This window comes from Otolemur garnettii, unplaced genomic scaffold (genome assembly GCF_000181295.1).
Source record: "Otolemur garnettii isolate 467f Iridium unplaced genomic scaffold, OtoGar3 scaffold00061, whole genome shotgun sequence".
In the NCBI taxonomy this organism is placed as follows: Eukaryota; Metazoa; Chordata; class Mammalia; order Primates; family Galagidae; genus Otolemur; species Otolemur garnettii.
In genome coordinates, this window is record NW_003852456.1 from 2931605 (window position 1) to 2946386 (window position 14782).

At 42.3% G+C, this 14782-nt stretch overlaps 1 protein-coding gene across 2 annotated transcripts in view; it reads right to left on the minus strand.

The window, feature by feature from the left end:
• IRF2 (interferon regulatory factor 2) overlaps window positions 1-14782 on the minus strand; it is a 93727-nt gene that overhangs the window by 27874 nt on the left and 51071 nt on the right. For both annotated transcript variants that reach the window (XM_003792787.2, XM_012806987.2), the window contains exons 3-5: window positions 8067-8166; window positions 6440-6616; window positions 6044-6090 (exon numbers count right to left, since the gene is read on the minus strand). In XM_003792787.2, coding sequence (XP_003792835.1) covers window positions 6044-6090; window positions 6440-6616; window positions 8067-8166 — 324 coding nt within the window. The remainder of the gene's footprint in view (window positions 1-6043; window positions 6091-6439; window positions 6617-8066; window positions 8167-14782) is intronic.

A 14782-nucleotide genomic window follows, 5' to 3' on the forward strand; every position in this document is an offset into this window, starting at 1 on the left:
GCCAAATATTTACATTCAAGCACCTTTTCTGTAATTAGAGAACCCAGCGTTTGGTATACAGTTCAAGGGATTTTTTTTTATTTTATATATGTTTATTTTCAATATAAATTTATTTAAATCACTTTGGACTCAGCATGTCCTTAGGTTTTACCCACTGATCAAACTGCTCTGCTGTGAGATAGCCAAGTTCAATAGCGCCATTTGTCACTGCTCCAAATAAATTTGAAGCTCTGGCTGCTCATGATGCTCTGGTTGAGCTCAGTGGAGCCATGAACACTACTGCTTGCAGTCTGATGAAGATAGCAAATGATGTTTGTTTTCTGGGTCTGGTCCTCAGTCAGGTCTAGGTGAACTGATCTTGCCTGAAAACGAACCAGGAAGCAGTATCATGCCAAGCAAAGTGAACCCTACTCAGTGTGAAGCAATGACCATGGTTGCAGTTCAAGGGATTTTAAGCAAAAGCAAACCGGCCTGGGGGAGAGAATTCAGGGGAAGCCTTCTTCAGACCAGCAAAACCACACACCACTGCAGAGAACACTCACTGAGATGACAATGACTGGTTGGAACTTGGTCTTTGGGGCTCAGAAATGTCAGCTACCATCCTCTGTTTACATATGTCTGTCCTTACTGTCCTGTGCCTTGTCTATTCCCAGGGATTGACCTGTTTCATGATATTTTTTGAAACACATATACAGAGTTGGACAATTAAGTTCTGGAACTCATCCTAACAGAAGTGCTATGTTTCTCATTGCAAAATGTCACTATGGGCACTTTTTTTTTTTAAGACAGACTCTCTCTCTGTCACCCTGGTCAGAGAGAGCTATGTTGTCATCACAGCTCACAGCAACCTCAAACTCCTGGGCTCAAGCGATTCTCCTGACTCAGCCTCCCAAGTAGCTGGAACTATAGGCACCTGCCCCCACACTTTGTTAGTTTTTCTATTTTTAGTAGAAAAAGGGGTAGTAGAGATGGGGTCTCGCTCTTGCTCAGGCTGGTCTCAAACTCCTGAGCTCTGGCAATCTACCTGCCTTGGTTTCCCAGAGTACTGAGATTACAGGCGTTAGCTGCTGCGCCTGGCCACTGTGGTCACCTTTGAAGTACTCTACTTTGCCACCTGGTGACTGCATTGATACTCAGCAATGACATATGCAGGGCTTTTTCTAGGATGAGTTGCAGAACCTAACTGTCAGACCTCATACAATGACAGCTCTGATAGCCATTCCACAAAGAGCTCCAAAAGTACTCTGAAGTGTGGACCAGGCGCTGGTGTCAGCGCACACCTGGTGATCACTTGGGATGTTGAGCAATGTGGTACGGAGCACTTTTTCTAAGATGAGTTTGTTTACTTAATTGTCCAATGGTGTATTAACTGATGAAGTACAATCTACTATTGCTCTCTTTTGTTTTACTTACTCTTACTTCCCTAGATAGTGGCTTAGTTCATGTAAAACGTGGCTCACTGAGCATACAGAATATACTCACAAAAAGAATATCAAAGAATGCTGAGGCAGAGTTTCTATAGCAACTACTCGGCCAATGGACCTTGGGTCTTCCAGTCTCAGGGAGACTATCTGATTTGTTGGGAGGCGGAGAGGAACATAGCATGGAGATCAATGATCTGAGTGACCCAAGAAAGATTCAGACCCTTGGCCAGCATGTTCTAAACATTGTTGGCTAATTAAAACTTCAACTCAACTTTAAGACTTGGTGAAGGCTTGCTTCAACAGCAAGTCTGCAAGCCTAGTCACCTCCCACAACACAAATTTTCTCAGTAGAAGAAAAACTACCAAGTCTATCCAGTCACATATTTGCACAGGACATATTAACTCAGAGTGTAGGTGTGTTTTGATGTACAATAAAAAGTAAAGTATTAACAGCTCAGTAAGGATAAAGTCCTTTGATTGTGCAATTCCAGATGCCTTGGGAAGTTAGCTTTTTCGTTTTTTAATTGAGACAGAATCTCACTGTCGTCCTGGGTAGTGTGCCATGGCGATATCATAGCTCACAGCAACCTCCAACTCTTGGGCTCAAGCGATCCTCTCGCCTCAGTTGTTTGTATTTTTAGTAGAGACAGGGTCTTGATCTTGCTTTAGGCTGCTCTCAAACTCCTGCTGGGATCCCAGGCGTGAGCCACCGTACCCAGGTGGGGAGCTAACTTTTAAAACACTCCATAGAAACCTGAAGTCAACACAATGGCTTGAACATCCATGAACCATAGAACTTGGCAGGCCACTCATCCCTCACTCATTTCCCATGTTCCCCCTGCAGGCATAATGCAAGAAGACTTCAGTGCAAAAGTTAGCTCGTGCACGTGTCTGATGAATCTCACCTGCCTCTGCTCAAGGTAAGTTTCAGGTAGTAACCACACCATAATTGCAGAAAGATTTCATCACAATGCACACTTTGCTAAGATGGACCTTGACCCCACGAGGCTGTCCTTAGGGGGAACCTCTCACCTACTTCCCTGGGGCAAATATGACCAAGCCCAACCACGGCTGTGCCTCCCACAACCTGCTCGTGTTGGTAGGCAGAGGAAGGTGCTACCGACGCTGCTGTGACTGCAGAGATCCTGTACTTACAAGAGCACCACATGTCATCAATTCTGAGACACATGTTTCCTCACACTTCCATATCCCTGAAACCAGATGTACTCATAATCAGTGAGGTATCAGGTTTTCCTTCTGAGCAATACATAAAATAATGGTATACCTTAAAATCACTGGTATCTTGACAGTCAATGGAATATGAGGGATAATTTTGAGCAAAGTGTGTTGAAAATTGAACATGTGGCCAGGCACAATGGCTCACATCTATAATTCCAGCACTCTGGGAGGCTCAGGCAGGTAGATTGCCTGAGCTCAGGTGTTTAAGACCAGCCTGAGCAAGAGCAAGACCTCCTCCCTACTAAACATAGAAAAATTAGTTGGACGTGGTGGTGGGCACCTATAGTCCCAGCTACTCTGGAGGATGAGGTGAGAGGATCACTTGACCCCAACAGTTTGAGGTTGCTGTGAACTGTGATGATGTGGCGCTCTACCCAATGCAACCGAGTCAAACTCTGTCTAAAAAAAAAAAAAAAAAAAAGAAAGAAAAGAAAAGAAAATTAAACATGTTACTCCCTTTGTATTTCATCATTAACTGTGATTATAAAAGTTTTCATTCTAATGTAAAACCCCTCACTCCCACCCTACATATTATATTTATTTATACATCTATTTAGTTCACAAATGCATATACATCTACTTACCAAAATATATTAATTATCTATTCTGTACCACGCACTGAGCTAGATGCTATGAAAACAGTAGTAAACATAATATAGTCATTCTTCAGATTGTACCTAATTCTTCAGAATCACGTATTTGCAGGGAAGCTATACTCTTCTGTTTAAATAGCACTAATCCAAATGTAGGCCGTAATCAGGCACAGTGGTTCACACCTGCAATCTCAGCACTTTAGGAGGTTGAACTGGGAGGACTGCTTGAGACCAGGAGTTTGAGGCCAGTTTGGGCAACAGAGTAAGACCTCATCTCTACAAAAATAAAAGAATTAGCCAGGGTGGCACCTGTAGCTCAGTGGGTAGGATACCAGCCACATACACCAAGGTTGACAGGTTCAAACCCAGCCTGGGCCAGCTAAAATAACAATAACAACTGCAACAACAACAAAAAATAGCCAGGTATTGTGACAGGTACCTGTAGTCCCAGCTACTTGGGAGGCTGAGGCAAGAGAATCACTTAAGCCCAAGAGTTCAAGGTTGCTGTGAGCTGTGACGCCACAACACTCTACTCAGGACCATAGCTTGAGACTTTGTCTCAAAAAAAAAAAAAAAACCCCAAAATTAGCCAGTGTGGTAGTGTGCCTATAGTCCCAGATACTTGAGAGGCTGAGCATACTTGAGGATCACCCAAGCCCAGGGGTTCAAGGATACAGTGACCTACACTTGCAACACTGTACTCCTGCGTAGGCAATACAGCAAGACCCTGTTTCTTCAAAAAGCAAACCTAAACTGTGAGAAATGTGATATGGCTGACAATTCAGTTCTTTCAATTGCAAGAAAAAAATAAAAAAAAATTAAGAGGAATATATGGGAAACCTATAAACTAAAAAAAAATACTTAAAAGACATATCCCCAAATCACATGTAAATCTTAGAAAGATCTTAATACTAAACAAACTATATAAAAATTATAACATTTATGAAATAATTGGAAATCTGAATACTGCCTGGATGTTTGTTGAAATTAAAGGAAGTACTCTTAATTTTTTCGGGCATGATAATACTACTGTGGTATTTTTAAAGAACACTTATCTTTTAAATATGAGTGTTTCCCTAATGAATTATTATGGAAGAAATTATATGATGTTTGTGATTTGCTTCATACCACAAGTGGTTTTTGTAAGTCAAAATTAGTTGACTATCTGAAACTTTATACTAGAAGTTGGGAAGTAGCTAAAGATACTGAACTTGAGGTGATGATCTATGGGGTAGATTTCACTCATTTGTTTCCTTTCTAGGTGCATAAAATTTTTCCACCAAAAGAAGTTAAAACGAAATTAGGCCTTTGGTACATATTTAAAATAAGTCAGAACCTAAAAATATTGAAAGTGAAACTAGAAGTATCACTGCTAAAATCCTCTGCCTAAAATATTTATTTTCCACTGTGGAGATAAATATCTCTGCAACGCTAACACCTTATCTAAGTTTTCCTTTATAATTCAACAACCTTCTCAAATCTAGTTTTCTATATGAAATCAATTCTTCTGTATTTTTTCCCCATTTCAACTTATTGGCTTGTTTTTCAATGGTGTGTTGTAAAAACAGCATGGTTCTTTTTATTCTAATAGTTATTCTAAGTTATAAACCAGAATACCTAGCATCTTCAAGTTCAGTCCTAAATCACCAGGTAATCCTAGATGTGTGTCACTCATCTCTCTGGATCCTCAATTTCCTTCACCTGCACCGAGGCCAGGGAGTTGGTGGTCTATGGGCCTGGGTCTGTAGTGCTTGCTCTTTGCTCAGCAACTGAAGCTTGTCCCCAGTTTTGCTGGGGATATCTGGCTCTTCTCTTATTGTGTAACAAGGGCTACACAGTCTATGCACAAAGATCCACAATCTGCAGGTAGTTCAGACAACACAGCCTACTGAGAAGCTCTCTCATACACACACCCCTATGGAAAACCCTTGGGAGGTACGTGAGATGGCTCTAGAGTGGAGCAGAAAGAAACTACTGAGGGCTACACTATAGAGTACTTGAGTTGACCTCAGGGTCCTCCTCAAATGGCCCATGATGGAAGAGATATGAAATACAGTTAACAGATTTTAATAGAAGTATATAATACCTTCTATATATCAACCTTTATTTATTTACTTTATTTTTTTGAGACCAATTCTCATTCTGTCATCCTGGGTAGAGTGCCATGACCTCATAGCTCACAGTATCTTCAAACTCTTGAGCTCAAGCAATCTTCCTGCCTCAGCCTCCCTAGTAGCTGGGAGTACAGGCACCTGCCACCACACTAGACTAGTTTTTCTATTTTTAGTAAAGACGGGGTCTCACTCTTGTTCAGGCTGGTCTCAAACTCCTGAGCCCAAGGGATCCACCCACCTTGGCCTCCCAGAGTGCTGGGATTACAGGCATGAGCCACCTCACCTGGCCTTATTAAAATATATTTAATAGCCTAAAAATATACTTAATAGTATCAGACACAAGCTGGTTGCTAGAGCTTCCTTGGAACTGAGTGACCAGCTGGCAACAGTCGTGGTGACCAGATGGAGACTTCAGACTGCCAAGCTTTGTGTGAATTTATGACTTCATTCATAAATTTCTCAGGGAAACTGGATTAAGCAGCGGTTGTGTGCGTCTATCTCTGTGAGTAGGTACATGTTGGAGAGGGGATCTTACACAAGGTATATGAGATTAGATGGCAAGAGAAGAAAGATTTAAACAGTCTGCAGAGGTCACATCACTTTTCATAAAATAGAACATGAATCATGAATGTGGTCATAACTTTGATATTCTCTCCCAACAACCAAAGATTACCTTGATGTGCTTAACTTTGTCTTCTTTTTCTGTCTTTGGTTTCTTTCCTGTGGCAATAAAAATGTAGTTTTGGGTTAATTCATCAAGGACCTACAAGAAACACTCCTCCCTAAATTAAATTCTTTCTGAAACTCTCCAAGAAACTGTGGCCTTCATCTGCACATGGTCAAAATTCCAAACTATCATTAAATTATAGTTGAAATTCCAAATTATTATTTATTGTGCTTGGTAACCTGAAAGTCACATTTCCAAGCTGGGTAAAGGCAGAATTATTACCCACAGTATGAGCATGGCATTCGACCCTGGACGTGGACTACAGATACAGAAATAATGAAATCACAAAGGTACTACACGTATATTAAGTGACCGATTTCTTAGTCAGTAACTGATTTTTACCTTTCTTAGAAGGTCTCTCAGATAAGGGCAGCATACGGTATACTCTGAAGGCATTGTTTCCTTTCTTTATACTTTTATCCTTAACTTCTTCAATATCAGGCAAGGAGTTCATGGCACATCGGAAATTCGCCTTCCATGTTTTTGGATCAGGTTTATCTACTCCTGGTTGATGCTTTCCTAACAAAATAGCCAGGGGAAAATGAGATATAGATTTAAAAAATTGCTGGACAGTCATACAGAGAAATCTTTTCATCCCTGGTTACACCTCAAGTAACCAACTGTTCTGGTTTGTCTAGGATTGGGAAGGTTCTTGGGAGGCGGGAATTTTATTTTAAAAGCCTGAACACGGCCTGGCATGATGGCTCATGCCTGAAATCCCGGGACTTGGGAGGCTGAGGTGGTGGATCCCTTGAGCTCAGGAGTTCAAGACCAGCCTAAGCAAGAGTTAGATCCCCGTCTCTACTAAAAATAGAAAAAACTAGCCAGGGGTGTGGCAGGCACCTGTAGTCTCAGCTACTTGGGAGGCGGAGGCAAGAAGATGTCTTAAACCCAAGAATTTGAGATTGCTGTGAGCTATGATGCCATCGCACTCTAGCCAGGGTGACAGAGTAAGATTATGTCTCAAAAAACAGAATAAAACAAACAAACAAACAAACAAAATATATGTATACCATGGAATACTATTCAACTATTAAAAAAGATAAAGACTTCACATCTTTTGTATTAACCTGGTTGGAGTTGAAGCACATTCTTCTTAGTAAAGTATCACAAGAATGAAAAAGCAAGAATCCAATGTACTCGATTCTAATCTGGAACCAGAAGATGATCTAATACATGCCCACACAAGAGAAAAACTCAAATCAATTGAAGATGGGGGGAAGGAGAACAAGGGAGCAGGAAGAAGGGAGGGGGGAGGGGGAGGGGGTGCTCCCACTTAATGGGCCACGTCAGGATATATGGCACACCTCTTGGGGCTGAACACGGCTATAAGAGGGGCTTTACTTAACAAATGCAAACAGTGTAACCTAATTCACTGTACACTCAATTAACCTGAAATAATAAATTAACTAATTAATAAAAATGAAAGCCTGAACATACTTCGAGATGAACTGGGACAAACTGGTCACCTGGTTCTACTAAACAGCTGGAGAGAAAAAGACAATGGAAGAAGAATGGGGCAATCTCTGCGTAAGCCAAAGACTGGAAGGCCGGCAAAGAGAAGGGATCTCAACCATTAGGTAAAAAGTCCATTCCTGAAAATAGCTCCCTGCCTAACCTTTTATAATAAGTAAATAAACTCCTGACTACTGTACTGGGGGGGAGATTTAGTAAATCTTAAATTTACAGCTTAGGCACAAATTAAATTTATGTTCCCTTGGTAACATCTGGGGAATTTATCAAAATGCCATTATTTATGAGAAATTTAAGGACTACATTTCTAGCGGATGGGTGGAACATTGCCTGTCACGGGTGCAGTTTGTACTCCACGTGTCCTGGACATGCCCCAGGGATAAGTCACAGGTTCTTCAGAGCTGCCCTCATGAGGCCTTAAGCCAGGATATTTCATGGGTGTAATAAAAGAAAATTGATAGTATCTGCCTCTAAAATGATGCAAAGAGTTTAATACCTGTGTGAATGGCCCAGTTTCTAAAGAGTGGTGCGTCTTTTTCCACGTCCCACCCATGTCTAGCCGCATGCATCCAGGGGATCTGAAAAATCTTCTTTTCCTGGAAAAAAAAAAAAAAGTAAACAAGACCTGCAGTCATGGGTTTTGACCCCCATGGTGGAAGGTTCTTAAGCACTAGTGCAGTCATTTTCAACCACTGTGCCACAAAATTTTTTTAAAGATCATTCCTTAAATTATTTTCAAAAGCACAGTAAGTATATTCTTTTTTTACTCTTTTCAGTTTAACATAATTTAAGTGGGCTATGGAAGTTTAACTATAGGTTCAATTGTGCCATGTGATTAAAAAGGTTGAAAAACACAGCTCTAGAGTGTAAGATTCCCTACTAAGCATCACTGGCTTTTTAAATTAGACAATGACAATCTACTGTACATCAAACTGATTTCCTCACTGGGTCCCAATCTCAACAGTCTACCTCAAATGAGATTCACAGTCTCTCAAGGTCTGCTGGCAGAGAAAGAATGTTTTCCAAGGTCAATGGTGAGGATACAGGATATACCAATGTGCTCCATTATCTATGCCTCTTCTCTTTTATGGGACCACAGATAAATGACAGGCTAATGCTCATTCTTATCATTTCATCCCATCATCAGGTAAATAGCAACTCCATCTGTCTTAGGTAAATTAAACATCAGGCAACTTTTCAAAATAATACCCCTTTACCCAAGTGAAGTCAGGTCTATCAGAGGCTGTCATCACAAGGACCCCAATGCCTACGCCTGCTTGGGAATCCAACAGAAATAGAAGGCTTCTGTTTAACATTCTAATCTCTGTGGTCTGCAGTTCAGCAGGAGATGGCAGGACAAGTAACAAAGGTGTGAAGATCATGACAAGATGACACTCAGTTTCTGAAGAAAAGCCGCTGGATATAACCTTTTTATCAGAATGACTATCTCTCTTACAAAGAGAAAACCCCAAATTGCTTGCATCAACCTTGGCAAACACACCATCAGAAATTAATGCTTTAGAAATAAAGTCAAGGCTGGGCATGGTGGCTCACACTTGTATTCTCAGCACTCCGGGAGGCCGAGGAAGGAGGGATCGCCTGAGCTCAGAAGTTTGAGACCAGCCTGAGCTGGGAGTCTCCATATCTACTAAAAATAAAAAAAACTACCAGGGCGTGGTGGTAGGCACCTGTAGTCCCAGATACTGGGGAGGCTGAGGCAGGAGGATCACTGGAGCCCAACAGTTTGAGGTTGCTGGGAGCTATGATGCCACGGCACTCTACCCAGGTGACAGAGTGAGACTCTGTCTCAAAAAAAATAAAATAAAATAAAGGAGAAGAAGAAAAATAAATGAAGTCTCATTCATAGTAAAACTATGTGAAACCAGTTCACCTAGGTCTTGCGATGGCTCTCGCAGCTCCCCGGGCCCTGTGCCACTGGACATTTGTGTATAAGCACCTGGGGCTCAGCTTTCTTTCCTGTAACAACCTAACGAGCTAAATAGATGCCGTGATTTCCATTTTACAGCTGAGGAAACTGAGGAGGAGAATTAAACAATGTAGCCAAGGAATGTATGGTAATAAGCGCCTAAGTTCAAAACTGAGGTCATGTGATCCTGTATTTGATGAAACCACGACCCCACACACAGTCTCCCAGCTTTTAAGGTTAGAAGATTCCCTGTCCTATTTCCAAGTCTGTCGAAATTAAAGCCCAGGAAACTATTAAAAAACAATCTCCCACGATAGCTCAGGGAATTGCTGGGTCTGGGGACACCTGAACTCTAAGCTGAGAAAGGAAAGGAAATATGAGCGGAGAGGTCCCACCACCTCCATCTCACATAAATGAAAAACAGAAAGGGTCCCAGCTGTCCCTGAAGTCACTCTGTGCCTCCCACAGAACCAATTATAAAGCCAGAACGAAGACTATTTCAGAACATTGGAGAGTTTCCCAAAAACTGTTAAAAGGGGAAATTCTACCATATTTTGAAAAGTCACTTAATAATGAACTGAGAATGAAGAGACTTTTTCATAAACTCCTGACTGTTCATTCTGTGTCATCTGCCGAGAGCAGGGTTTCAAAGGGACAAGGGATCAGAAAAGGTCTGAGTGAAATTTTATTTTTAATGTAGATGAAAATCAGAGAGCAAAATCACTTAGTGTAATGTTTTTGATGTTCACATGAAAATGAATAAAAATGAAAACTGATTTTGGTGAGAGAACTTTTCCCAAAGTGCACACTCGGAATCTAAAGCTTTCTGCTTGAAGGTACAGACCCCATAGAATTTGCTGCTGTACTTTTTTTCTAGGTCAGAGGAGTTCTGAGGTGACACAATCTGAAATCTCTCACAAGACCCAAAATGTACAGATAAAGTATAGATACTTCTAAGCATTTGGACGTGCACTTGCACACAAAACAAGTCTCACAGAAACTACGCAAAAAACCAGAAACCACAAAAGCAGTGACCAAATTTAGCAATGAGTACTATAGGTCTTCTTGAAATAAGCAAAGGGCCTGAGCAGATCTTTCTGCGTAAAAAGATACACAAATAGAAATGCGGGTGAGGATGTGGGGATGCTGGGATCTCACGCATTGCTGGTGGGAAGACGAAATGGTGTAGCCACCATGAAAAACAAGTTCGGCTGTTCCTCAAATACTGAAATGCAGAATTACTTGACGACCCAGCAGTTTCACTTGGGCATGTATAGCCAAGGAATTGCAAACAAATATTCCAACAGAAACTTATATGCAAATGCTCAGAGCAGCCCCACCAAATGTCCAATGGCTGAGGAACAAATAAACAAAGTGTGGTACATGACTGCAATGGAACAGTTACCCAGGCACAGAAGGAATGAAATGCTGAGACTTGCTACCACACGGACCAACTCGGAAACATCATGCCACGTGAAAGAAGCCAGACCCCAAAGGATAAATACTCGACAATTACTTTTACATGAAATATCCAGAGAAGGCAAATCCATAGAAAGCAGATGAGTGCCTGCCATGAGCAGGAGGAGACAGAAACGAGTACAGTGCATCCTTTCGGAGGGATAAAAAAGTTCTGGAACTAAGCAGTGGTGATGGCTGCACAACACTGCAATGCATATAATGTCACTGCATTGTGCACTGTAAAACGGTTAAAATAGTCGATTTTTATTTTATTTATTTTTACAGAAAGAATTTCACTGTTGCCCTGGGTAGAGTGCCATGGAATCACAGCAACCTCAAACTCTTGGGCTCAAGTGATCCTCCTGCCTCCGTCTCCCCAGTAACTGGGACTACAGGCACCCATCACCAGGCTAGTTAATTTTTCTGGGTTTAGTAGAGATGAGGGTCTCACTCTTGCTCAGGCTGGTCCTGAACTCCTGAGCTCAAGTGATCCACTCACCTAGGCCTCCTACATTTTAAAAATACAACATGTAACTTTTAACCAGTTTTTCACATAGCAGGGAGGAAAAAAGAAATGACTAAAAAACATATCACAATTATCTTAAGAAAAAAAAAAGTCAGGCAGAGTGGGTCTCTCCTATAATCCCAGCACTCTGGGAAGCCACAGCAGGAGGATCCCTTGAGCTCAGGAGTTTGAAACCAGCCTGAGCAAGAGTGAGACTTCATCTCTACTAAAAATAGAAAAGCTAGCCGGGCGGTGACAGGTGCCTGTACTTGCAACTACTGAAGAGGCTGAGGCAGGAGGATACCTTGAGCCCAGGAGTTTGAGGTTGCTGTGAGTGGTGACACCACAGCACTCTACCCAGGGTGACAAGAGTGAGACTCTGTCTAAAAAACAAAATAAAAAAAACAATATAATGGGGCGGCGCCTGTGGCTCAGGGAGTAGGGCACCGGCCCCATATACCGAGGGTGGCCGGTTCAAACTTGGCCCCGGCCAAACTGCAACAAAAAAATAGCCAGGCATTGTGGCGGGCGCCTGTGGTCTCAGCTACTCAGGAGGCTGAGGCAAGAGAATTGCCTAAGCCCAGGAGTTGGAGGTTGCTGTGAGCTGTGTGACACTGCCACGGCACTCTACCGAGGGCGACAAAATGAGACTCTGTCTCTAAAAAAGAAAACAAAACATAATGAAAGGTAAAAGAAGGTAAGAAGGGGAGATTCATTTTAAAACCAAAAGAGGTTCTGATCACTAAACATTCTGGTCACAGAACCCTGTGTTCTATGGGGCAGAGTTGGCCAAGTGTCTCTGCAGACCCTGTGACATCAGCACATGCCCGGTGGTTTGGAATCTGAGTGACCTGTCCTGCATGTGGTGGCCGCACGTATGCTGTGAACAGGAAAACCATGTCCCAGGGCCCCTTCACGTACATGTGCATAGAATTCTGCCCTTCTGCTCAAGTTCAGAAAAGCACTTAAAGTTATCTTGATGACACAGAGCAAACAGGGCTCCGCCTCCTTGGAAACTAGTTCTGTTATCTCCTTCTGCCTCTGCAGGGAGTTGCTTTAAAATAACACACACACCCAGGGTTTATAAGACGTTCCAATTCATTTGCTATTTATGTTTGGAATCTTCATGCTGGTCAGAGGTAGCCTGATGTTTACACAGACACAAGCCTGCTTTCAAAGGGGGAAACAAATGGGAAAGGTCTGAACGACCTGACGACCCCTGTGCCATGGTGCCTGGGTCAGACAGACTTACAACAGGACCAGGATGCTGCCAACCAGAGTGGGAATCTAGAAGAACTACAAGAAAAACCGGGAACCTACAGGTGGCTGCCTCCTTCCTTCCTCAAGAAAGGGCCCAGCGAACAACCATCAAGCCCCTGCACAAATCCAGAGCTAACCTGGTCCCCTCAACAAGCCGATGGCAAGAAGGCAAAGAAAAGGGTTACCTCACAGCCAGGAGAGACTCAGAGCCATAAACATCCCCAAACCTGTGGACCTTCTCTGGATTCTGATTTTAACAAATTAACTATAAAGAGATATTTTGGGGGGATACTCAAAAGGTATTTTGTCTAGGAACAGGGCAGTGATGACATTCAGAAATTAGTATGGCTGGGTGCAACGCCTCAGGCCTGCAGCATGAGGGAGAGCCTGTAATCCTGGGAGGCCAAGGCCAAGAGTTCAAAACCAGCCTGAGCAAGAGTGAGAACTCATCTCTACTAAAAATAAAAAAATTAGCCGGGCATGGTGGCAGGCACCTGTAGTCCCAGCTACTTGGGAGGCTGAGGTAGGAGGATTGCTTGAGCCCAGGAGTTTCAGGTTGCTGTGAGCTAGGCTGAGGCCACGGCACTCTGCCCAGGTGACAGAATGAGACTATCTGGAAAAAGAATAAATGGATAAATAAATAAAATTTTAAAAATAAAACTTATCACTAACTTTGTCCAATTGGTAATAGTATTGTGGAGAGGTGAGAAATTGTCCTTAAGCCTCACAAATGTTCACAGTCAGGCAGCTGCTTTAAAATCACACACACACACTCAAAGATAAAGTAAAACGCTAATACTTTAGTGGGCATATGGGAATTTTTGAGTCACCAGGCTAATCAAACACACCATGTACATTTGCAAATATGCATAATAAAGAGTACAGGGCCCTAGTCGAGGCCTGTTTTGCGGCTGGTCATAATGCAGTTTTGCCAAACTTTCTCTCTGTCCCATCAGGGGAATCCAAAGGACTCACTCCATTAATACTGTGGTTGGAATATTTGTCCCCTCCAAAACTCATGTTGAAATTTAAGCACCAGCATGGCAGTACTGAACAGAGTGGCCTTTGAGAGGTGACTGGGTCATAAGGTCAATGGATTAATCCATTCATGAAAAAATGGGTTAATGAATTGATAGGCTATCATGAGAGTAGGGTGAGGAGCTTTATAAAAACAGGAGGAGACTTGAGCTGGCGCACTCACCCCCCTTTGCCCTGGGATGCCCTGACCTTGAAGTCTTATAACATTTAGCCTGTGTAACTATAAGAAATGAATTCCTTGACTTTATAAATTACCCAGTTCCAGGTTCTCATTATAATCAACAGGAAAGAGGCTAAGATAACACGAGATGGAAACAAACTTAAGATATTGATTAACCACCTCTTTGCTTATTTATTTTATTTTATTAAAAAAAATTTTTTTAGACAGAGTCTCACTCTGTAGCCATAGGTAGAGTGCTGTGACACCACAGTTCACAGCAACCTCAACTCTTGGGCTCAAGCAATCCTCCTGCCTCAGCCTCTCTAGTAGTTGGAACTACAGGTACCCACCACCATGCCTGCCTAGTTTTTCTATTTTTATTATTATTTATTTATTCATTTATTTTATTTTATTTGTTGAGACAGAGTCTCAAGCTGTCACCCTGGGTAGAGTGACATGGCGTCACAGCTCACAGCAACTTCAAACTCTTGGGCTTAAGAGATTGTCTTGCCTCAGCCTCAGAGTAGCTGGGACTACAGGGGCCTGCCACAATGCTCAGCTTTTTGTTGTTGTTGTTGCAGTTGTCATTGCTATTTTAGCTGGCCAGGGACAGGTTTGAATGCGCCACCCTGGGTGTATGGGGCCGGCACCCTACCCACTGAGCCACAGGTGCTCCCCAAGTTTTTCTATTTTAAGTAGAGATGGGGTCTCGCTCTTCCTCAAGCTGGTCTCCTGAGCTCAAGCAATCCACTCACCTCGGCTTCCTGGAGTGCTAACATTATAGGCATGAGCCATTGCACCCAGTCATTTTTTAAAAATTTTTTAATTTGATCTTCTTCTGTTTATTCTCATCTCTCTCTCTCT